Source organism: Mastomys coucha, unplaced genomic scaffold, assembly GCF_008632895.1.
Source record: "Mastomys coucha isolate ucsf_1 unplaced genomic scaffold, UCSF_Mcou_1 pScaffold18, whole genome shotgun sequence".
In the NCBI taxonomy this organism is placed as follows: Eukaryota; Metazoa; Chordata; class Mammalia; order Rodentia; family Muridae; genus Mastomys; species Mastomys coucha.
This window is the reverse complement of record NW_022196900.1, coordinates 4,365,639-4,389,504: the sequence shown is the minus strand read 5'-3', so window position 1 is coordinate 4,389,504 and position 23,866 is coordinate 4,365,639. Positions and strand designations below refer to the sequence as shown.

Genomic DNA, 23,866 nt, shown 5'->3' with positions numbered 1-23,866 from the left:
CAAGGGAACAGCAGGGGAGCAGCAGGGGAGCAGGGGAGCAGCAGGGTAGTAGCAGGGGAGCAAGGGAGCAGCAGGGGAGCAGTAGGGGGAGCAGGAGAGGAGCAGGGAGCAGCAGGGGAGCAGTAGGGGGAGCAGGAGAGGAGCAGAGGGAGGAGCAGGGGGAGCAGCATTGGCAGCAGCCACCCCAGGCTCTCTCAGGGCTCTCACGTTTATACCTTCTTCAGAGTCCCCAGAATTCCAAACATAAACTCTCTGTAGCTTTCAAAATTCATTCCTCTCCTAGAGCATGAGACAAATCATAGTTCCTGTCTGTGGACAATGAGAGGCAGTCTCATATCCCACACCTGGGATCAAAGCAAAAATCATATTCATATAACATAACTGGGCTCTCAAACCAATTTTCCCACTACAGCTTGACATATCAAGTTCCAGGATAGCCAGAGCTACAGGTAGACCCTGTCTAAAATAAAACAAAACATTTAAAAAGAAAGAAAGATGAAAGAAAGATATCAGTTAAGCTGCCATGTTTACGGTAGACAGCTTGTTTGTGATGCGATAGAAAGAACATGACCATGGATATAAAGGTCAGTTCTGCACATGTCACTGTGAACATATCACATGAGGGGAGTGGGAGGAGACAGATGCTCATATAGCCCAGGCTGGCATTGAACTTGCTATGTAGCCATAGCTGCCCTTGAACTCCTGCCTGTATCTCCTGAGAGCTAGGGTTATACAAGTTACTATTTCTTTCTTACTTTTTTATTATTGGAAGTATTTGGTTCCTTTTAATCAGCTTTTGGTGGTATAATAAAATAATTTCAAGTGATGCCTAATTTAAACATTTAATGGTTCGTGGAGGGTACTCTTAGCACACCGTAAAGCCTGAGTGTCAGGTGATACCTCTCTGCTTTTTCAAGAAAGGAGGGATGAAGGCATGGTCAAAATTACGGCTGACAACCTGGACTCATGTGGGTCACTTATGGGTCATTTTGTAGGTATACTGGCAGGAGAAATGCTGGAAGCAAACCCACTGTTCTTAGAAACAACAGTATGCTTAAAAAAGAAAAGGAAAAGACATACATTTGAGCTCATATCTGAAAACAAAAATATCCACCAAATATCACAACAGATTTTTTTTTAATAATTATTTTCTAACATTAAGATTGTTATTATAGAGAAGCATCTCTTCTTTTTGAACACTCAATTTAATGTCTACTGTATTAAAAAAATCTGAGAGAACTAAGTTCTGTGTTCTATACAAATTAAAAGTCCCATGAACAAACTGCCCCCACCCTACCAAAGCTCAATTTTGCAATGGTCTCAGCAGAAAAAGAGCAGTTCACAATTTAAACAGAATTACAAAAGTTGACAGAACCCCTATCTTTTCATCATTTTTTTTCGAACAGTAAAGATTACAATGACAGAAGTGAATATTCAGAATGTAAAAATATTTGTGCAAAATTGCATTAATTGTTCTCACCATCTAATCGGGGTAAAAACTCAAATGCAACAGCCATAATGAAGAAAAGCTATGCTGGAAGTTCTAGATGTCAAACCAGGATTATACAGTAACTAACCATGGAAAGGACTGTTTGGCACCATGAGAAGCAGAGCAACAGATGTGGCAGCCATGCCAGCCGGGAAGCTGGATGAGGGCGCCAGGCTAGCCATGACAGCAATCCGTCAGAGACTGCAAACCAATGCCAGCTGAAAACTCATTTCAATGTCTTTATTCTTGAATTTGCAGACCACAGAGAAATGATTAAAGTCTTTTTCCCTTCCTCTCAAGGAGTGTCTCATGCATTTCTGGCAATCCTTAGAAGAGCTGAATCATGGACTCTCTGGATTTACTTACACCAGTCCATTTAACTGGTATTTGAAGCTCATCTTCAATAATTTTGTGCGTTGACAGGTAGCTCCTTAAATGTCCTTGCATTAGATATGTCTGTGTTCCGTCCAGGGAGAGTCTTATACTGGACTTCCACTTTATTTAAGACTTCTTGGTTTGCTGGGAAATGAGATATGATTTCCCCATCTAATTTATAAGCAACTCCAACTTTGATTTCCAACTTGGTAAGGGCCAATGCAGTAAATCCATTGATCATATGAGCATATTTGTGTGAAACAAGGTCCAACTAGCCACATCTTCTTTTCCTCCCAGTAGTTACTCCAAATTCTCTACCCCGTGTTTGTAATAATTCTCCAACTTCATTGTCTTGTTCTGCAGGAAAGGCACCAATACCAACTCTAGTGGTGTAAGCTTTCACAACTCCATATACTTCTCCAACATTTTGAGGGGGCATACCCAAACCTGTACAAACACCTCCAACAGTACAGTTTGAAGAGGTCACAAAAGGGTAAGTGCCAAAATCAATATCTAACAATGCTGCGTTTGCACCTTCTACCAAGATTTTCTTGGGTAGTTCATGGAGGGCCTCATAGGAAATAAACTCCATCTCTCACCATCGGTTTAATCCTTTCCATATAACCCTTGAGTTGCTGTAATTCACCTTCAATGTCTATTTCCAAAGTTGGGCATATAGATTTATACTGGTTAGATAGAACTTTGAACCTCTTAGAGAAGCCATCAAAGTCAGAAACAAGACCACATATCCGAAGTCCTCTCTGAGCAGCTTTAGAGGAATACACGGGGCCAGTACCCTTTTTCGTGGTACCCAAATTTTTTCCTGCTTGCTCTTGTCTCTGCTGTTCCTGGATACCGTCAGCTGTTTGATGAAAGTCAAACACAATATGAGCTCTGTCCGGATATGATAAGCCCCTTCTCCCAGCCATCTAGACCTTTCCCCTTTTGAACATTTTTCTCCGCTTCTTCAAACAATCCAGGAAGATGAATTACCACTCCATTTCCGATAAAGGCAGTAACGTTTGGGTTAATTATTCCACTAAGTAAAAGATGAAAGTCATATTCCACAGAATCTACAACAACTGTGTGGCCAGCATTATTCCCTCCCTGGCAGCGGCACATGATGTTGGCATCCTGAGCCAGCAGATCCACCATCTTCCCTTTTGCCCTCGTTGCCCAACTGCGCTCCCAGCATCACCTTAACATGGTTCCCTCCCCAGCTGCACCCTGAGGCAGGGACATGGCTCCCAGGGAGGCAGGAGAGCCTGGAGTAGACCAGGCAGGAGAATATAACGTGAACTCAAGCGCGGTGCGGCCACCTGCCACATGCCCAAGTTACTATTTCTTATCTGTAAATAACAGTCTAGAAATCAGCCAAAGCTTTACTAGAAAGAGATAAACTTTAACAAAGGCCTCTTTAAAAGGTCCTGAGACAGGCAGAGGTGGCATATACCTTTAATCCCAGTACTCAGGAGACAGAGGCAGGCTGATCTCTGAGTTTGAATCCAGCCTGGTCTACACCAGTGAGTTCCAGGACACCCAGGGCTACAAAGAGAAACCCTGTCTTGAAAAAAAAAAATCATACTCCAACATTAAGTCAGGAGGATGACAAGTTCAAAGTCAACCTGGTGTCTGTAGGGCTGGCTAATTTGTAGGAGCTCAAGAAGAACATCATTTCCTTGGGTTAAAGGTTTCTGAAAGCTGCCAGGACTCCTTGGCTCACTGAGCCCCTTCCCTTCAAAACTAATGTTGAGCTCTTTCAGCTCTCTGACCCTTCCTCCTCCTGGAATGTCTTTGTTCCCTTCTCTGGGAAAAGACCTTCCTCTGAGGTCCCATGAAATTAAAGTGGGATGACCAGGACAGAAAGGATGCTCAACCAACTAGAGGGCCTTCACTTGAGCTCATCTACATTCTGTCAGGTAAAGTCACATACTTGTAGGCAGCTGGGATTAGCTGGGATAACCATTTTTGGATGAGGTCTGCCACTATCATTAGGTTGGGGTTTCCCAGAGGCCAGTGATGATGAAGGCACAGCCTAGCTTAGAGTCTTTCTGACAGCGCCTTAGTACTTGCATGACCAAGATGAGACGGATGAACCCCTTTCCACACCATAAATCCGCAGCTGGCCCCCAGTCAGCTTCAACAACCCATTCTCTGTAATAAGCAGAGGGCAAGGCGAGGCTTTGCCTGTGGTTCTGAGTTCTGCTGCTTCTCTCGGGGTGTCCAGGTATCTATCACAGTACACAGGGCTGGAAGGATGAAGCAAAGCCCAGAATGGGTGGGGTCTGTAGGATCCCAGATCAGTTGAGAGTGCTGTGAGGGAGAGGGGGAGAGGCCTTCTCTAAGGATTTTAGTATTACAGCTCTTTTAGACAATACTCAATGAAACAGTTCTCTTAGACAAACTTCAGTGAAACACCTTGTGTTGCATACATGTTATTTGGTGTAAATGAGAGCTATATATGAACCTTGGAGAGTGGGAAGGAGTTTTCAGGATGAATGTAAATCATTTACATCAAGAGGCATCCCAGGGATCCAGGTACTTGCTGGGCAGGTTCTTGTCTGGAAAGAGGGAGTTGAACCTGGAGTTTTGTCAAGGACTATGTGACCTTCCTCAGGTAGAGGGTGTGGGGGTCAGGCTCCCCAAATAAGGTCAGGCAGAGAAGAAGAGGTCCTGCTGGAAAAGGGAGGCCTCCATTTTGTGCAGAGCTCAGATGAGCTATCTAGACATGGTAGACTATGAACGCACTTAAACAGCAGGATCCAACATTTGCCGTTTGTCCTCATGCTATCAGATCTTAGGTGTTGCATTGTGGTCCTGAAATGCACAGCTCTGATCTTCTTAAAGCCTCCAGTGTTTCTGACACCAGGACAGTGTGGTAGAACTTAGTCCCAGACCTCCATTTGCAAGTCCAACTTTGAAAGTGTTAATGCCAATACAAGAGCCTTCATGCACACCCAGGGAGGGGAGATTCCTTCCCCTTACCTATTCCCATCTGTAAAATCCATCTAGAAATCCATCAAAGGATACAGACAGGAGCTCTCATGGGCATTCTTAGCCTACAGGATCTGTCATATCTCTTCTAGCGGGGTGTAGACACTACAAGCTGACCTAAGACTGAAGGGAATAGAAAATGTCATAAAGAGATAGTTCAACATCACCAATGGGGCTAAAGAAGAGAGAGTCCAGACCTCTCCTCATGAAGACTTCTAAGGCAATTCGGTGAGCTGCGCCTCTCAGCCCAGCTCCATCTAGGGTCCACTTTCCTAAGACTCTCCCAGATGCCGTTTTCCAGTGCATACTAGAAGCTCAGCTTGGGTATTTTACATCCAGGTCTTGTTCGCTGCTGCCATATACCTACCGAGGCTCTGAGAACTGAGACATTGTTTCTAGTCCATGTAATACCCGTCAGCCTCTTTACAGTCACTCATGCTCTGCCCGCCCCCACATCATGTGTACCACAGATGCCATGCCCTGACTGTCCCCACCCATCCTTGACACCAGCTGCTCTGTGCCCTCCTACTCATTCTCACACACCCCCCTCCACAGGCCCCCAGGGAGTCACCAGTCCACTGCCCAGTCTCTGGGGGAGGCCCTGCCACAGTGCCTGGAGGAAGGTCCTGGGCAGTTGGAAACTTTAATCAAGCAGGGACCGTTAACAGCTGCAGAGAAGCCTTAAGAAACTAATGAACCACCAAAAGGAAATCATTTGTAAAACCTGTTGTCTTGACCTATGATGACTTTTTTGATAATGTCACATTGACGACAGCTCTCATCCGGCAGCCTCAGCCTGCAGGGTCTGTTTTTCCTTCTCCAGGGGCACTTTGACACAAGCATTCACCTCCCACAGACAGCCCAAAAGGCCACACGTGCAGGGGCTGTGCACACACATAAGCATGCGTACACACCCGCCTCTCCTCAGACACCTTCCTCTGGTGGCGGTGTGTTTGCTCTCCAGCTTCAGGGGCCACTCTCCAGAGGGCAGACTCCACTAATGCCACTGAAAGGGTTCTCCTAACATCCCTGCTTGCCCAAACCCCCAGTCACATGAGTTAGTTGCCTGTGGTGAGGAACTTCACCTTTCTTTCTTTCTCCCCAAGCTGTTAGGACAACTGGTGGAGTGGGGAGTGGATGTGGCCCAAAGGGGATGGTTCTCACCTCCATATCTCATCCAGTTTCAGCTCATTCCAACCCTCAAGGCCTGAGGGCCTTTTGGGATTCTTATAATAGGCTACATTGTGGTAAAAGAACATTAGAGAGCGCCTCTGGGGCCCTCAGCTCAGCAACTCTCCGGCTGCCACTGTCTCCCTCCTCCCAGATCAAGGAGGGAGGGCCTCTTCACCTCTTCACCTACAACTTAGGCTTGTGGTCTCCTTCACAAATACCTCTTCTCATCTGTGGCTCTGTTTCTTTGTGTCTCTCTCTCTGTCTCTGTGACAATCTCTGTCTCTGTCTTTCTCTCCCTCTCTTTCTTTCTCCCCTGACCCTTCCCTCTCTTTCTCTCTTTCAGACATAGTCTCACTACATAACCCTGGCCAGCCTAGGACTCCTGGTGTAGACCAGGCTGGCCTCTGACTCACAGGGATTCCCAGTGCTTGCCTTTGCCTCCTGGTTGCTGAGATAAAAGGTGTGCACCACCACACTTGGCCCAAGTGTTCCTTTATGGGGGAGGTGTGGAGGGGGACAAGCATGATGTGACAATGTTTGGATTGTATGTGTGTTTATGTGTGCTGGGAAGTGAGGTCAGACCATCATATGCCCACTGGACACTGAGCTACACCTCCAGCCCTCAGGACCTTCTAAGGGAAGAACTTAGCAAGAATAAGGGGGAAATTTCTTTGCCTCACTTCTACCTAGGGAACTATGGCCACCCCTTCTTATTTTTTTTTAGGTTTTATTTTATGTGTACATGTGTTTTGCCTGTATGTATGTCTGTATGTCTGTGCACCATGCCCATGCCTGGTGCATGGGATCCCCTAGAACTGGAGTTACAGATGGCTGAGAATGGCCATGTGGGTGCTGGGAAGCCAGCCAGTGCCCTGAACCACAGGGCCAACTCTCTAGCCCACCATATCCTGTACTGAATCTCACACTCACCATTTCCTTTCTCCCCTCTCTGGAAGGGTATGTGAGAACTACTGCTGCTCCAGGTTAAACCTTTAGTCCAGCCCAGAGCTACTCCAAGTGGACACTGATTCCTGATATGGCTCTGATGTGGGAACACAGAGGATGCCACAGGATATCAAGGGAAAGATGGATGTGGGAGGGGACAGCTACTCACCGGCATGATCAGGTAGACAGAAGGGAAAAGCTATGAAGTGGGGAGTCTGGGATGCTCACAGAGGAAAACCAGCTTGCTCTTGCCTCCCTTGCATCCTCCCAAAAGCTGTCAGATTCCCAGGGATGGCTTCAGGGTGACAGCTCAGCAAGCAGAAGGGGAGGAGTCAGGTTTATCTCAGGAGCACTCCATGCAAAATGGGGCACATGAACCTTATCTGAGTTACCAAATTAAGGACCCCCTCCTGGTAACCCGTGGACATACTGGAAACTCTAGAATGAGGAGGAGCTAAGGCTCCATGATAGGAACCCCAAATCTGATGGTTGAGGATGAAGCTGCAAACCTGGAGTAGTGATTGGGGTGATGTCCTGGGTCAGTTAAGAGCCAGAGTCCCAATTATACATTGATGGATCTCAATGAATGGCAGTCATGGGGGAGTGGCTAACCAGGGAACACACAGGCACTGGTACAGGATCTTAAGCACTGTGGAGCCCAAAGTGGGTCTAGGATGCAGGAGAAGGGGCTCTGGCTGGACACAGGTCCAGGCTAGCTTCAGCGCCTGTATTTTGGACCCCAGCGTCCCTCTCTGGCCCTCTGGCTCCAACCCAAGGACCTCTCTGCTTCACTGAGTCCATCTGCCAGAGACCTTCTTCCTCTTTTGTGATTTGGCGTCACAGCTCAAAGTGTTGAGCCTTACAGTCGCCCTGAGAACTCAATGCCTAAGAGAGGAGAGGGGCCAGGGAGGTGTGGGCCGGTGGATTAGCTGGAAGATTGTGAAGCAGAGGTGTCCAGGGCTATGGCTGACGCCATCACGTATGCAGACCTGCGCTTTGTGAAAGTGCCCTTGAAGAACAGCGCATCTAACCATCTAGGACAGGGTAAGCCCTCCTTGCTCTTTCCCGTTATATCCCACCCCACTCCACAGACCTGGCTCCGGACTCTGACTCTGGCACTTTTCCCTTTCCAGACTGTGAGGCCTACGAGGATGGGGAACTCACCTACGAGAATGTGCAAGTGTCTCCAGTCCCAGGAGGGCCACCAGGCTTGGCTTCCGCTGCACTAGTGGACAAAGCAGGTATGGAGGACCTACAGAGGGTGTCTTCATCCAGAGGGTGCAGAGCAGTCTCGGAGAAAGAAGCAGGGCTGTTTCTGAGAAAGAGATATCAGAGAGCCGGGGGAAGAGGAGTGGGAGGTCCTCAAGGGAAGCTGGGTTCTGGATCGGGGCAGCCCGGTGTGAGACCGGTTTCAGGACGCGGAAGAAGGGCAGAGGGTCACAGACAAGGGACCCTAAGAAAATGACAAGAACTAAAGAGATACCCAGGAGAGAAAAGAGGTGCATGAGGGGAGTGTATATAAGGTGGCCTAAGGAGGGCTTTCGAGGGAGGACCTCCTGGCGTGGCACTTCTGGGGACAAGCAAGAGGAGAGCTTTCACCCCAAAAGCCCGAAGGCGACAGGGACGTGTGCCCCAGAGGCAGCAGTTGAAGTCCTGAGAGTGACGCGGCTGTTCCGCTGCTCTTAGCTCAGGACAGGGTCTCAGTGTGGTGTGGGACTGGAGAGAAGGGAGATTACAGGGACTTTCCATCCTCACTTCGGGCGCTCCCCTTCGGCAGGGGTCAGGTCAGAGCAACCAACTGCGTCCTGGAGCTCCGTGAAGTCCTCTGCTCTCGGGCGGATTCCCCGCTGTGAGTATTCTCACCCCTCCTTCTCCTCATCACACCCGCCCGCCCCCCCCCGCCCCCTCCTCAGCCCCAGAGTGCTATTCTCCAGCTGCCAGGGCCTGGGGATATCAGACGCTATGTACCCACGTGCATTCCAGAAGGGTGGGGCTGGGTTCTGCCCGTGCCAGATGAGCCTTTGGGACTTCCACGACAGCCCAACCACTCCACACTTACCTCATCCCGGTAGCGATTGTTCCCAGATCACAGTTCCCCTGTTTGGATGGTCTCTAGTCACGTGCCTCCAGGACCCTTCCCTGTATGAAACTTAGTTTCTTCAGCCAGGGAAGGCCCCCTCGATTCCTTTCGCCAGTTATAGTCCCTAGCATGTTTAGGAATGCTTTCGTTTTCTCTCTGTCTCACTGTAGTTTCCTGGGACTGACTGCCTATCATCCCTGTCCCCTAAGGTCCTACAGTCTGCTTGCAATACTTCTTGCTTGGCCTTCTCCTGGCCTGTCTGATGTTAGGGGTGGCTGTCATCTGCCTGGGAGTTCGCTGTGAGTATGGGGGCCCTCCATTCCCCACTCATTCTAAACACCTTCCCTTCTCTCTGGCCAAGTGGCCTTTCCTTGGCTCAAAGACACTGTCCCAACATCCGTGGCTTTTGGGTCTGGTTTCCAGCTGGGACTACCCTGGCGTGTTCCTGCCTTCTTATCCTTGTTCAGGATTCCTTAAACTCCAGGCAGCCAGATCTTAAGTTCAGGACATTATACAAGACGTTTCAAGAAGTAGAAAAGGTTGATGCTGAAGTCTTAGAGCGCAGGGTACAGCTGGAGGAAGTGCTCTTAAGTTTCCCTGCAGCACTCTTCGCTCCGGACTAGAGTCTCCATATGTAGCTCAGGCTGACCTCGAATTGGCTATCCTCCTATCTCAGCCTTCCCTGGATTGGGATCCAGGGATGTGGTGAAACACCCAACCAGTCTCTCCTACGGCCAAACAGATCTTCAGATGTCTCAGCAGTTCCAGGAGGTGACCAGGATTTGGGAAGCTACCAACAGCAGCTTGCAGCAGCAGCTCGAGGAGAAGATCCATCAGCTGGGGGAGAAGGAGGTGGAGCTTCAGGGGTCTCGGGAAGATCTGATCTCCAGTCGGAAGACACTACAGGAGAGGCACAAGAGTCACGAGGACACGGAGCAGCAACTACAGGTCTGCCAGGCTGAGAGAGAGAAGACCAAGGAGAACCTGAAAAATGAGGAGGAGCAGAGGAGGGACCTGGACCGGAGGTTGACAAGCACGCAGGAGATACTGAGGCGCTTCTTCTCTGCTTCATCAGGTATCTGCTCTGGGATCAGGGAGACAGGGGCTGGTGGCCAGTGAGAGATGGGCTAGGAGTCTCTAGTGGTTGGATTTGTCTAGCTCTTAGAAGTCAGTGAGTTGTTCAGGAAAGGGGCAGTAAGGTATACAGTGTCTGACCTGGGCTATGTGAACTTGATTATTGACAAGGACCGCACACTGGATTTACAGGGGTGCACCCAGCTTTATGGCAGATCATGAGTGGGAAGAGAAGAGGAAGCTGTCTCCAGTGACTTACTTCACATTGTCCAAATCTTCCTGACTTCTTCGAAGCTTAAGAGAGCAAGATTACAGGCACCCGTCCTTAGCTCTCACTTCCTTAGGCTTCTGTTTTCTCTGTGTGCATATGTGTAAATGTGTGCCTCTCCTCTCCCCCAACCTCTGTATGCATGCAAGTGTGTGCTGCACTCATGTTTGTGCGTGCACAGGTCAATGAAGAGACTCTTCACTGAAGCAAGGAGTCTCAATCAAACCCAGAGCTCATCAATATGGCTATAGCCAGCTTTCTGTGAGGAATCTCTGATCCTGCCTTCCACTCACTTGGCATTCACTTGGTGTCTTAGTTACTTTTCTATTGCTGTGACAAAACACCAAGACCAAGGCAACTTATAGAAGAAAATGTTTAATTGGTTTGTGGTTTCAGAGGGTTAGAGTACATGATGGTAAAGCCAGGAACAGCTGAGAGCTCATGTCTTGATCCATAAGCAGGAGACAGAGAGAGTTTATTGGGGGTAGCAGGAGTCTTTCAAAACCTCAAGTCTAGCCTGGCCCCACTTTCTAGTCCTTCCCAAACAGTTATATCAACTGGGGAGCAAGCATTCAAATAGTTGAGCCTATGAGAACCTTTTTTTGTTGTTGTTTTTTTGTTTTTTTGTTTTTTTGAGACAGGGTTTCTCTGGCTGTCCTGGAATTCACTCTGTAGACCAGGCCTCAAACTCAGAAATCCACCTGCCTCTGCCTCCCAAGTGCTGGGATTAAAGGCGTGTGCCATCACTGCCCAGCCTAAAAGGGCCTTCTAATTCAAGTCTCCACACTCAGGCTTGGTCCTCATGCTTGTGTGGCAAGTGCTCTAACCACTGACCCAACCCTAGTTATGGGAAATTCTTCAAAAGCACAAATTTGATGATGCTGTTCCTGCCTAGGCCATGCCATTCTCATTAGTTATCTAAGCAGTAACAGGCATAATGCACTCCGGCATGCACCCAGACACAGTGTGGAGAGAGAACATGACTCCTCAAAGTGAAAGTCAACATTAGTGTTCTCTTCCTCTTAAAAGAACAATAAAATCTTGAGATAGACAAGGTGGCGCATAACTTCAGCATCTAAGAAGCTAAGGCAGGAGGATGAAGAAATTGAGCCCAGCCTAGGCTACACTGTCCCCTCTCTCATAAACATGTTTTTCAAGGCCCTGCCTACCTTTGAGTGTGTTTCTTATTCTCTTACTCTCTTCAAATCAGTCACACCAAATTAAAAACAATTTTTTTCCTTTAAGTTGAGAGGAGAGAGACAGGGAGAGACAGAGAAAGACAGATACACACACACAGAGAGAGAGAGAGAGAGTAGAGAAGAAGAAGAAGAAGAAGAAGAAGAAGAAGAAGAAGAAGAGAGAGAGAGAGAGAGAGAGAGAGAGGAGTGAGGTGGTGGATAGAGAATGATGTCTGAGTGTGTGGGAGCCAGGTTGATAAGAGATGATCGTGGCTGGGCAGTGGTGACACATGCCTTTACTCCCAGCACTTGGAAGGGCAGAGGCAGGTGGATTTCTGAGTTTGAGGCCAGCCTGGTCTACAGAGTGAGTTCCAGGACAGTCAGGGCTATACAGAGAAACCCTGTCTCAAAAAAAAAAAAAAAAAAAAAAAGAGACGATTGTGATCAAGAGCAGAATGGGGTATGGGATGTTAAAGAAGGGTTTCATTTCTGAAAGATAATCAAGAAAAGAACAGAGATAGGCATTTTTAAGTAGAGATATGGAAATAGGGAATATTTATAATTTTAGAAAAACAGGAACCAAGTCTGTCTGCTTACAGAGTTGTAGAGAGAGATGTGGCCATGGGCTGGAGGAGTGTGGCAAAGCTCTGAATGTGCAGTGGAGATATGTTAGAGATTAAATGGAACGAATGAATGAGTGAATGAACGAATGAAGCCCATTGATCAATGTGGAAGCTAGGTAAGGTTGCCTAGTGTTAAGGCAGATTTTAATCTTTCAGAAACCAGGGACAGTAATACTAACTCCACTAGAAAACTCTTCCCATATATTTTTTAAAAGATTTATTTATGAGTACACTCTAGCTGTCTTCAGACACACCAGAAGAGGTCATCAGATCCTATTACAGATGGTTGTGAGCCACCATGTGGTTGCTGGGAATTGAACTGAGTGAGGACCTTTGGAAGAGCAGTCAGTGCTCTTAACTGCTGAGCCATCTCTCCAGCCCCCCATATTGTTAAGAAGTATAATTTTTCCAGAAGAGGCAAAAATACTGTAAAGACCAAGGGCTAAAGCTGATGAAGACATCATCGAGAGTCGACTTTAGGGGCTATTGTTAACAACCAGCTGGCTAGGTGGTCATTTTATCCCAAGAGTTGTGGCTGTCATATTCTTTCTGTTTTGCAGACACCTGCTGTCCATGTGGATGGATTCAGCAAGAGAAAAAGTGCTTTTACATCTCACGTACCCCCAGAAGTCTGGAGGAGAGCCAAAAATACTGCACATCTCTGTCCTCCAAACTGGCTGCATTCAAAGAATCTTCTGAGTACCCCTATCGAGTGAGCATGGCCTTATCTGTGTTTTGAGGTAGAGGTGTGTAAAGGGGTGTGTCGTCGAGTCAGGAGTGGCAGTGCACATCTGCACACATGCCATGGTCTGCATTGCTTCCCCAAGACAGATACGGAAGTCACACTCTCAGCCAATAGGTGTGGCAGTAGCATTGGCACCTTCCCAGTCATGTTATCCCACGGCTCCCATTGCTTAGCACTGGTGAGAAGCTGAAGTGTCTGAGCCATCCCCACCTTAGGCTTTGCTAGCCTACCCCTTGACTGCTTAGGTCTTCATCGGCTCCTCTCAGGCAGAGTGCCAACCGTCTGACACTCTGTCTGAGACCGGAAGTTCACAGGCCAACTCCACTTCAAATTCTTCCCCTGCTTGGAGGTGAGATGGAGAGTCAGCCTGTGTCTGCAGCACTGGAAGGATATGGGAGCAATTAGTTCACGTAGTAAATGGGCGTGGCCTCTAAGGGAAATTCATAGGCTCCTAGGGTGCCCCCCATTTTACTCCATATTCTCATTGTTCTTCCTGTACCACTCTGAATCCCTCTCAGGTTTCTCTGCCCAGCAGCTTAAAGGCGTTGCTAGAAGACTCAGAGTCTTATTGGGTCCAGAAGATGAGCCAAAGTGGGAGGCAGCAGAGGTATTGTCAACTCAGTCTCTCAGAAAGGCATATTACCAGGCTCCTTAAGCCCTGCTCCTAAAACTCTTCCACAAATCAGTATTGTGATTTGTTTTTTCTACTTGATTAATAACTGTTTAGGATATTAAAAACAAAATGTGTTGGGGGAGGGGTGCCAAGTGTCAGACAGAGAACATCTTGTGGGAGTCAGTTCTCTACCGTGTGGGTCTCAGGATTGCGCCCAGGCTGTAGTGCCTTCCTGCTAAGCCATCTCACTGACCTGCATTCTTATCCTGTATTACATCCATAGTACCTGGAGGTCTCTAGCACATACTTATTCCTGGAATCCTAGCACTCAGGAACTGAGGAAGGATTGTGGGTTAAGGCCAGTGTGGGCTACACAGCAACATTGCTTCCTACATCTCTAAAAACAAAAACAAATTAGGATGAGAGAAGAGATTTCAGCCAGGCTTCTCAGCCTGAGTGCTGGCATTGACTTCACTAAGCCTTGACAGGCTGCCCAAGCTGAGACAGCTTGCTTAGTCCACGCCAACTGGGGCACTAGAACTGTCTCAGAAGAGCAGAGCAGCTGCAGTTTTGCTCCAGGAACCCCAAAGCAGGGTGGCTACTTCATGTTCCATGGAGTTTGAGGTCTATGTATGACTCCTGGGTACTGGGAGTAAAGGTGTGCACCATCGCATCCAGCTCCTAACATGCAGTTTTCCTCTGTGGTCTTAAGGCCTGTGGGAGCTAAAAACCAGAAACCTGCTCTTGAACCATGTGGCTTTAGCAGGAGATAGGATTTGGACTAGGTTTTGCAAAGAGCAAGGGGTGGCGGGGATTGGGGGGCTTGCAGGGATCTAAAGTGTATCCCAACTCTGTTCACCAGGTATGGTGAATTTAATTGTAACAAGATAAATAAAAGATGGTCGTCGTGGTGGAGAACAGTATCAGTCTGTACAGGTGATCACCCCTGCATTTGTGAGTTGGAGGCTTTCAGGTTTCCTGACGAGATCCATCTGAACTAAGATGGGTAAGCAAGAGGGAGATTAGGCATGGGTATATGTATGCATGGGTGTGTGGACAGAGGGAGAATTTGTTCCCTCATCTGTTACATCCACCACCTTCAGAGGCTGTCTGCTTATACAGGGCCAGGCTAGGCAGGGAATGGGGACAGATGTGGCTTGGGACAGAAGAGGAGTTGGGGACACAGGTTGAGGGCTAATGACAGTCAACTGGAGCTCACTAAGGCTTTATTTTTCCAGACACTTGAACAAGACCTTGTGACCTACATCCTTAACCTATGGCCTGCTGATTCTTAAGACTGCTATCCTCCCAGCACTCCCTCACTCCTGGGCATGCCCAGCTAAGGGCTGATTCTGGTCTGGCAACATGCTTGCTTGAAAGCTACTCCAGAAACTGGATTATTCTTGGGAAGAGTAAAGAAGCCTCCAGAAAAGACTTTGACCTTCCTTAAGAACTCCCCAAACTAGAGATGGGTCGGGGAGGGCGCTCCGCTGAGTGGATGGATGGCCCGGAGCCAGCCAGGCAGTTTTATTGAAACATTTTTAAATAATTTGCACGTGTTAGTCCTGTGTGTCAGCAATGCTGTGTCTAGTTCGGTGATCCCAATGGAATAGCAAACCCAGGGGCGGAGAGGAAGTGCTCTGTCCATTGAGACCATGCTGAGGCTCCCCTAGATGGGGAGAAGAGCCAGGCAGCCCATCTGGGGCTGGCATTGTCCAGCAAGTGCACTCTGTCCTTACAGGGTATCCTGAAGGCCAAGGTTGGAAGCCTGCGATCACAGGCCTCACTGCTAAGAGCGTGCCCCAGGCAGCTGCAGGCTGGGTGTGGGTGGCTTGGCATGATGCCCTCGGTGGCAGAGAAGACTGCCCGCCTCACAGTTCAAGTTGCGGTAGCGGGCAACAGCTGGGGTAGGGCGGGGGCACATGGATAGGAAGCCAAAGCTGAAGGGGCTAAGGCAGCAGCCAGGGCAGGGCAGCCCCTCCTCCTGCTCCCGGGGAGCTGATGGGGGCGGTGAGGGTTCTGTCCGCTCCAGGGCTGCTGCCCGGGGAAGGCTGTGCTGTGCCCGGTTCCAGGGCTCCCTGGACCATCCTTGTGGGGAATTCACCACCACAGCAGGGGGGTTATTATTGAGGGAAGGTCCTGATCTAGGAGACCAGGGCTGAGAGGCTGAGGAACAAGTACTGATGAAGTTGTCAGTGGCCACAGCCAGAGGCAGCTGGGGAGCCGGGCCTGGGGGCTCGGGCTCAGGGCTGCTCCCCTCACAGTCCATCCTCTCCTCAGTCGGGGGGCCCACGGGGGAAGGGCCAGGACCTGGCAGTGCAGTCTCCATCCGTCGGGGGAGCTCAGGGGATGAAGGTAGTGAGCGACAGCGGCGGACAGGGGTGTCAGGCTGGCCCAGGGTGTCTGGAGTGGTCACCAAGGGCAGCTGGGTAGAGGTCAGGGGTGATGGTGGCACCAGGGGCAGTGGAGTGGCCGGCTTGCAGGGTGTGTCCAGGAGCTTGATCTTGCCACCCCTGAGGTCTTCCCGCAGTGAGAAGGGGTTGACTCGTGTTAGATTGTCCCCCCAGCTGGGGGGTGATTCTGGTGAAGGTGGCAGGAAGAGGTCTGACCGGCTTCTTGAGAGCCGGGGGTCTGGCCTGGGAAGCGTGGCAGAGGGACCTCCTCTTGGAACAGACCCTGTAGAAAGAGAGGTGTGAGATCACGGTTCTCAGCATCTGCTCTGGGCTGAGGCCCTAAATCTCTAGGAAGGCCGTGGGACAAGAGCTTAAAAAGGAAGTCCTACAGGTGCTCTGGAAGGGACAGTTGTCATTTCCAGCTACCTTGTTTACTTAAAAAAAAAAAAAAGGATTCATGTGTTTGTATGAACACGTGTGTGAACCATGAGCCACAGGACACTAAAGTTGTCAAAGGAGGTCGGAGGTCGGAGGACAGCTCTCAGGAGTCGGTTTTCTGCCTCCATGATGTAGATCCTAGGGATGTAACCCGGGTCCTTATGCAAATGCCTGAACCCGTCGGTCCATCTCACCAGCCCTTCAGCTACCTTTTCTTACCTACCTCTACAATAAAAACCATCTTCTGTGAGATGCCTCTCCATCCCACCTGACTCAGAGATCCAATTAGCCTCCTCCAGATAACTGATTCTCCGGAGAGGCAGGACTTCTGCTGGGTCAAGGACATGTTCACTTACCCTGACTGTATATCAAGGGAGCCTTGGCAAGGGGCGTCTTGGCGAGGGGCATGGGCTCAGGCAGCTGCTCCAGGATCTGTTCCAGGTGCTGGGTAATTTCAGTAAAAGGAGCACGGGTGCTGGGTTCCATCTGATGGATAGACAGGCAGCTTTGCTCAGGGCTCACAAAGACAGTGAGTTTCCTCCATTATCTCCTTGGACTTAGAAGACAACTCATGGATAGGGGTCAGGGAAGGGGTGACACTTACACTGCAGCAGTGGATGGCCAGAAGCAGGAAAGGTAGTGGACAGTCATTTCCCACCAAAGTTCGAAAAGCAGGCACATCCAGGCCAAAGTCCTGTGGGGACATAGGAGGGGATGCCAAGTTAGCCTTCAGTGGGCTCTCCTTGTACCCCACTGTGAGGATCAAGCTCTGCAGAGCCCTTCTTGGTTGAGGCACCCACAACGGAGGTTACCTCACCTCAGTACGGGGTAGGTAGTCAGGGTCTGCAGGTACTCGGGCGATGAGCTCACAAAGGACAATCCCAAAGGCGAAGACATCGGCCTGGAGGTAGGTGGACCATGCCAAGGGGGAGGAGTCAGCAGTTATCTTGTGTTGGAAGGGTGGCGGTGAGGGGTAAGGGAGAAGGCTGGGGGTTCCCAAATATATAGCAGGGTTGTCGGATGGTGCTCTATCTCAAGGTCTCTTACCTTCTCATCATACAGCTCTCCCCGCAACACCTCTGGAGCCATCCAGTATGGGGAGCCCACCACAGCCAATGGTTCCTTCCTTGCCCCTTCCCTGCAGAGGCAGGGTGGTCAGAATCTCCAGTTCAGATATCTCCCCCAAACTAAAGGGGACAGGGCAAGCCTCCTCTCCATCCACAGAAAACAGACTGGGGGTTTCACTCATGTACAGGGCACCCCTGGGAGGCTGGGGTAAGAAGGGCGTTCACCTTACCTATACACAGGAATCTTTTCAGCCAGTCCAAAGTCACCCACAACAGCTGTGAAGCCTTGGTCTTCCCTTCGGACTAGACAGTTCTGACACACACACACAAGCATCCTCACACACCCATTCCCCGCTCTCTAGTCTTCCAGTATATACCCCAAAGCCCCGTGCCACTACAGCACTAAGCACTACCCCAACCTTCCCTCCCAGTTCTCCAATGCACCTCATTATCACCACCTCACTCAGTACTCAGTACTGATTGATACTCAGGTCCTCAGCCCTCCTACCATCCCTGTTCTTTAAGTTTCCAACACCTTGGCACCCCGACATTCTAACATACCTACTACCCACATGCCAACATCCACAGGTCAATTACAACTTAACAGTTGCAAACCCTCTTTCATCGTTCCACTGCCTTGGCCAGCCTACCTTGGATGTGAGGTCTCGGTGAAACACACCTTTGGCGTGTAGGTACCGTAGGCCTTGTGCAATGTCCAGTGCTAGGTGGAGCCTGACTGGCCAGGAGAGGGGTTCTGGGGAGCTGAGCAGCTGTTCCAGAGTACCCCCATTCATATACTGGGACATGGGGAAAGAGAAGGAGAGTGAATGTCATGGCTCTAGTCTGTATTCTGTGTCTGCCACTTGTAAGATAGTTGACACTCAGGAGGCTCACAAAGGTCAGAAGGGTTGGCGGGTCTGTGCTCTAAGGTTCCCATTTATATACTAGGCTGCCCTGTTTCTCAAGGTAGGACTATGTGCAGCTATGTCATCGAATACATTTAAATACAATCAGACATTCTACCCTTACACCAGCTCTTGCTTTAGTCTGCTTCACATGTAGCTAGTGGCTCCTGTGTTGGACACATATACAAAATATCTCCATCATGGCAGAAAGTTCTCTGGGCCAGCAGAGATACACAGAATAACTCCAGCTGAGGATTTTAATAAATGGTTTGCCCAAAGGGAAGTTCAGGAAGTCTCTAGCTGGAGGAGGTGCTGAAGGCCTGGGCAGGCAGGTGGTTTCTTTTTAATTTCCCAGCAGATCCACCAAGATCACTGACACTTTCGCTTGGAGGTGTGGTGCCTTCCCTCTTTAATGCCTATGCTTAATGCTTACCTCTGTAAGCGCGTGCAGCTGCCCTTGGTGCACACAGACCCCCATGAACCTGAAGAGCGATGGATGGAGAGAATATAAAGATATAGGCTGTAAGAGCCGGGGCTCCACTGCATGTCCCTCCTTTCCCGATTTTTCTTTTTCCCTCCTGCCCAGCAACCTGCCCAACAAGAGGCTAGGCCGTTCACCTGAGGATGTTAGGGTGCCGGAGCCGGTTCATCAGCTGCACCTCCCTTAGCGTGTTGCTCCGGTTACTGGGGAGCTTGTTCATCTTCAGCACCATGACTTGTCCCGACTGTCGGTGCCGAACCTGGGGGGAAGACAAGGATCGGTGTGTGCCCGGCAGGTTGGGTGGCTACTAGCTCAAGTCGGATTTCTAACCCAGGCTACAGGCCCCTAAGTTCTAGCCTCCTGTCCAAGGCTCGGTCCCGCCCCTCTGTCCTCTCTGCGGGTCCTACCTTGTAGACCTCAGAGAAGAAACCGGCCCCGATCTTCTCTGCGCAGTCGAAATCGTCCACACGCGCCAGGCTGGATACGGCGCTGCGGAGGGCCCGGTAGGAGGAGGGCCGGCCCCGGCCCGGGCCTCCGCCTGCGCCCCCCGGCCCCTCCCCCGGAGCCTCTCCGGGCCCGGGGACCCGCAGCGGTGGCCGTTCCCCGGCCATGGCCGGGCCCCCAGCCCCGGCCTGCTTCACATGGCCGGATCCCCGGGACCCGGGCAGGCCGCGCTCGCCATGGGCGCCGGCCCAACCCGATCCCGGGTGCCGGGACTCCCGGCCGGTGGACTCCTCGACGACCCGCCGAAGGTCCTGGGCCCGCCCCCGCCGCGCCGGCGAGTTGGGCCTGGTGGAACGCCGCGGCTCTCCGCTCTGCGCGGGGCCTGGGCCTGGGCCTGGGCCTGGGCCGGGCGGCGGCGGCGCTCCCGGGCGCCGGCGGCGGGCTCCCCGCAGGCGGCTGCTGCTCCGCTTCGCCGCCGGGCTCAGGCTGCGCGGCCTGCCCAGGGCGGGGCCGGGCCCGGGCTGCGGTTAACTCCTTGGAGCCCGGGCTGCTGCCGGCCACGCCCCCTCAGGTGCGCGTCCTCCCCCTACTCCTAGGCCGGGGCGTGAACAACGGGACGACTTAGGGATTGCCTGCCGGCGCGAATTCTCCTGCGTCCTGGGCTCCACGGATCAACCCCGCTGCCTGCCCGCTCTGCTCCCCACTCCGACTGCCCATGTCAAGGGGCTTCTGACACCGACACCCTAAATCTCGGGACTCGCTAACACCTGTCTTCTCCGGTCGTGGTCCCCACGGCTGCAGGGAGGCTCTGGTCTCCGCATCCCTGACCTGCCCCGACCCCCTGCTCACTCCATCTCCAGTCCCCTAAGTAAAGTTGAGGTTCCGACGCTCGGCCCGCTGGCCACCCTCTTACTTCTTTGTCCAAATAACCCTCTCTTAGGAGAAGCCTGCACCTGCAAGGAAGCCCCGCCCTCCGCACGGCCCACCCCTCGGCGGGACCCCGCCCCCTCAAAGGCCGCTGCCCCTCGGAGCCCGCTCTCCTTCAGGGGGACCCTTCCCGGGATGACACTGCCACATCAGTGTGTACCCAGGGCCCCTCAGTGCTGCACCCCCTCCTCTTTGTGTTCCTCTCCCTAAAAGAGACCTCGCAGAGTGACTTGGCTGGTCATTGTGACCCCTCCTCTCAAGGTGACTCCTCCCCTCGCTATCTCCCAGCGGTGTGACCCCTTTCCGCAGGTTGCACCCCGCGTCGGTAGACGCGAGTACGCCCCCTCAGGCCAGAGGAGGAGGTGCAGCGGCCTCTACAGCGGTTGGGATCCTCGGAGTGCGCACGCCCGGTCTCGGGACGTGGCTTTCGCTGTGGCCGATGTTTCCGGCTCTACCACTGACTCCTCCCCTCAAGGGCATCGGTGAGGTAGCCAATCATCGCTAGGGTTGCGTGACGTCACTGGATCCCGGGCCGAGGTCTCCTGGCAACCGCGAGCCTTCTGCCACCTCGCGGCGGAATGGAGTGAGGCAGGTTGAAGGTGCAAGGAGGCCTTGAGAGTGCACGGTATAAGGAAGGGAATCCTACAGGTTTGAAGAGTGAATAGTCATGCACAGTTGTTCTAGAAAAGTAGAGTAGGCCAATGCGTGTTCTTTTTTCCCGGGACTCGTATCAGCAAAACGTACTCATCGCACTAAATTAGAGTTAATTCTGAGAAACTATTTGTAATCTTTGTGTAGAGATTTGAAACAGGGTCTTGCTCTTTAGCCCATACTGGCTTTCAATTCACAATACTCCTGTGTTGGGATTAACAAGTATGTGCTACCCCGCCTGGCGGGAATTTGTTTTCTATAGTTTGGGCAAGGTCTGTAGACACTCAGAATTTGTACCTATAGGATACCCTCATTGTAATAAGTCCCATTAGTCACATTTGAGGATCAATGCCTGTGACAGCAGTTTTACGCTGAATTTAGGAAGGGCGCTGGCCGGGAGTGGTGGTGCACGCCTTTAATCCCAGCACTTGGGAGGCAGAGGCAGGTGGATTTCTGAGTTCGAGGCCAGCCTGGTCTACAGAGTGAGCTCCAGGACAGCCAGGGCTATACAGAGAAACCTTGTCTCGGAAAAAAAAAAAAAAAAGGAAGGTCACTGTGGTGGTTATGGAGGGGGCTGTTTAGGAAGAAGGCTGTTTGGTGGTTCCCTCGGATGGGGGTGAAGAGACTGAACTAGGATACACTAGTAAAAGACAGGAGGGAATGTTAATATGTTTGGAAAGTGTGTGTGTGTGTGTGTGTGTGTGTGTACGCGCGCGCGCGCGCGCGCGCGCTGCGGGCGTGCAGCAGCCAGGTTCATCATTAGGTTTCTATCCAGGTTTAAAACTGGATGATGTCTCAGGTGGAGAAGCTGTTGAGGGTAGGCGGTAGATTTATTATCAGCAGCAAAAATGATGGTCACAAAGACGAGGTACTGTCACCCAGGGAGCACCCGTGCACACACTCCCTTCTTTCTCACATGTAAATGTCCTACTTTCAGATACCTTCTGTGCCTGTGACTGTCCTTGGAGAAACTCATGGCCAGTTTTGTCCACATGTCTGTCCCCGCACCCAGTTATTTGATGTACAGCTATGACATTATTTTATCACTGATAGAAAAAGGAGTCTTTGTTAAATCGTAGTGTCATTGTTGTGTGGTAGGTTAGTCTGGTGTGGCTATGTATTCAAATGCTAAAAACTGTATCCCATGACCTGGTTGCTCCAAGACAAGCAGGTCCTCAATTATATCAGCTCTTGCTGTATATTCATGTTTGGTTAATAAAGATGCCTACAGCCTATAGCTGGGCAGAAGAGAGGTAGGTGGGGCTAAAGGTTCCCAGGCTTGGGTTCTCAGGCACAGAAGAGATGAGAAAAGGAGGCGAAGGTGGAGAAATCGCCATGGGTGGTGTGGATTGTGAGCACTTGGCCACAGGGCTGTTGAAGTGGGAGTGGCCTAGGTGGAAGGTGGCAAGTAATATCTTGGGATTATCAACAAGAAAACAGACAAAAAAAAATAGCTTAGAGGCTTGACATCTGCCCAGCTCTAATGCTGTTAAGGTTTATTATAAATATAAAGGTTTGTGTCTTTTATTTGGGAGGTAAATGATCTAAGGTGGAGTAGAACCCCCCCCACATAACATCTACCACAACATTATTTTGCCTTTTTTTTTTTCTCATTTTTTTCGAGATAGGGTTTCTCTGTATAGCCCTGGCTGTCCTGGAACTCACTCTGTAGACCAGGCTGGCCTCCAACTCAGAAATCCACCTGCCTCTGCCTCCCAAGTGCTGGGATTAAAGGCGTGCGCCACCACTGCCCAGCCTACTGCAACATTGTTGTGCCTTTAAAAACCAATAAAAGAGTTTCTGAGTTCGAGGCCAGCCTGGTTTACAGAGTGAGTTCCAGGACAGCCAGGGCTACACAGAGAAACCCTGTCTCAAAAAACCAAAAACCAAACCAAACCAAACCAAAACAATAAAAGACTTGACTTGAGTTTGAAGCCTGGGATGCAGGCAAAGGTGGAAGGAGAATCAACTCCACAAACTTATCCTCTGACTTCCATATACATGTACTGACATGTGTGCCCTCTCACACCATACATACACACAATAATAAAAAATCAAAATTAAAAACAGTAATAAAAGTCAGATGAATACCTATAATCTCAATGCTCAGGAGGCTGAGGCTGAGGCAGGAGGATCATGAGTTTGAGGCCAGTCTAGGCTACAGAGCAAGAACTTTTTTTTTTTTTTTTAAATCAAGCCAAACCAAACAATAATTTCTTAATATCAAGTTCACATTTTTCTTTATGTTGGGTTTTCAAAATTGTCTATTTTAATCGAAATCTGAATGAGATCCTTACTTTGCTTCTGAAGTAGCTTTTAATCTTTTTAAATTGCTTATCCTCCATCTTTTCCCATTATTAGTTAACAATTTTTATTATTTTTATGTGCATGTGTGTTTTGCCTGCATGTATATCAGTGCAGAGCGTTCATGCCTGCTACCCACAGAGGCCAGAAGAGGATACTGGCTACCCTGGAACTGGAGTCACACATGGCTGTAAGCCTCCATGTAGGTGCTGGGAATTGAACCTGGTCTTCTAGAAGAGCAGCCCATCTCTCTAGGCTCTATATTATTATTGTTGTTATTATTATTATTTTATTATTATAGTATTGGAGCATAATGATATACATCTAGAATACCAGCATTCAGGACAGAGACAGGAGGATTTTGGGACTAACCTGAACTGTACATTGAGATACTGCCTCAAAAAAGAAAAGAAACTATTTGGATTGAGTGCATATAGCTGGGTAGTAAAGCACATGGGTCCCAGTTTTCTGCAGGGGTACAGGGGAATGCCCTTTCTCTGGGATGGTTAATTTTGTCAACTTGATTGACGTGAGAAGCACCTGTGGTAGTAAAGCACCTTAGGGTGTGTCTTGACTCCCAGAGAGGACTCCTAGGGAAAGACACATGAGGATGTGAGTGGCATTCCACAGTCTGGGGCCTCAGGGATCAAGGGAAAGCCCACAGCATGGGTACCCTCCCTCTCTCCTCTCGGGCGACAC

The 23,866-nt window shown here is 50.1% G+C and overlaps 2 protein-coding genes and 1 pseudogene across 3 annotated transcripts; 1 reads left to right on the top strand and 2 right to left on the bottom strand.

Moving 5' to 3' along the window:
- Nucleotides 1-1,120: 1,120 nt before the first annotated feature.
- On the bottom strand, nucleotides 1,121-8,690 carry LOC116095892 (annotated as a pseudogene).
- Nucleotides 7,740-14,991, top strand: Cd72 (CD72 molecule). Of its 2 annotated transcripts, XM_031377192.1 has the most exons (9): nucleotides 7,743-8,020; nucleotides 8,110-8,217; nucleotides 8,754-8,825; nucleotides 9,266-9,355; nucleotides 9,799-10,131; nucleotides 12,760-12,911; nucleotides 13,463-13,551; nucleotides 14,420-14,563; nucleotides 14,796-14,991. In XM_031377192.1, the coding sequence occupies exons 1-8, from the start codon at nucleotides 7,939-7,941 to the stop codon at nucleotides 14,556-14,558; spliced, it is 1,065 nt and encodes a 354-aa protein (XP_031233052.1). In that variant the 5' UTR covers nucleotides 7,743-7,938; the 3' UTR covers nucleotides 14,559-14,563; nucleotides 14,796-14,991. The 2 variants fall into 2 exon arrangements, with proteins under 2 accessions (XP_031233053.1, XP_031233052.1); XM_031377193.1 differs by lacking the exon at nucleotides 9,266-9,355 and having other exon boundaries at nucleotides 7,740-8,020.
- Tesk1 (testis associated actin remodelling kinase 1) lies at nucleotides 14,769-20,984 on the bottom strand. Its single transcript, XM_031377191.1, has 10 exons — nucleotides 19,249-20,984; nucleotides 18,979-19,100; nucleotides 18,794-18,842; nucleotides 18,106-18,252; nucleotides 17,686-17,768; nucleotides 17,436-17,526; nucleotides 17,206-17,289; nucleotides 16,993-17,082; nucleotides 16,745-16,874; nucleotides 14,769-16,233 (listed from the first exon to the last, which is right to left on the bottom strand). The coding sequence occupies exons 1-10, from the start codon at nucleotides 19,450-19,452 to the stop codon at nucleotides 15,347-15,349; spliced, it is 1,887 nt and encodes a 628-aa protein (XP_031233051.1). The 5' UTR covers nucleotides 19,453-20,984; the 3' UTR covers nucleotides 14,769-15,346.
- Between the last annotated feature and the right edge of the window lie 2,882 nt (nucleotides 20,985-23,866).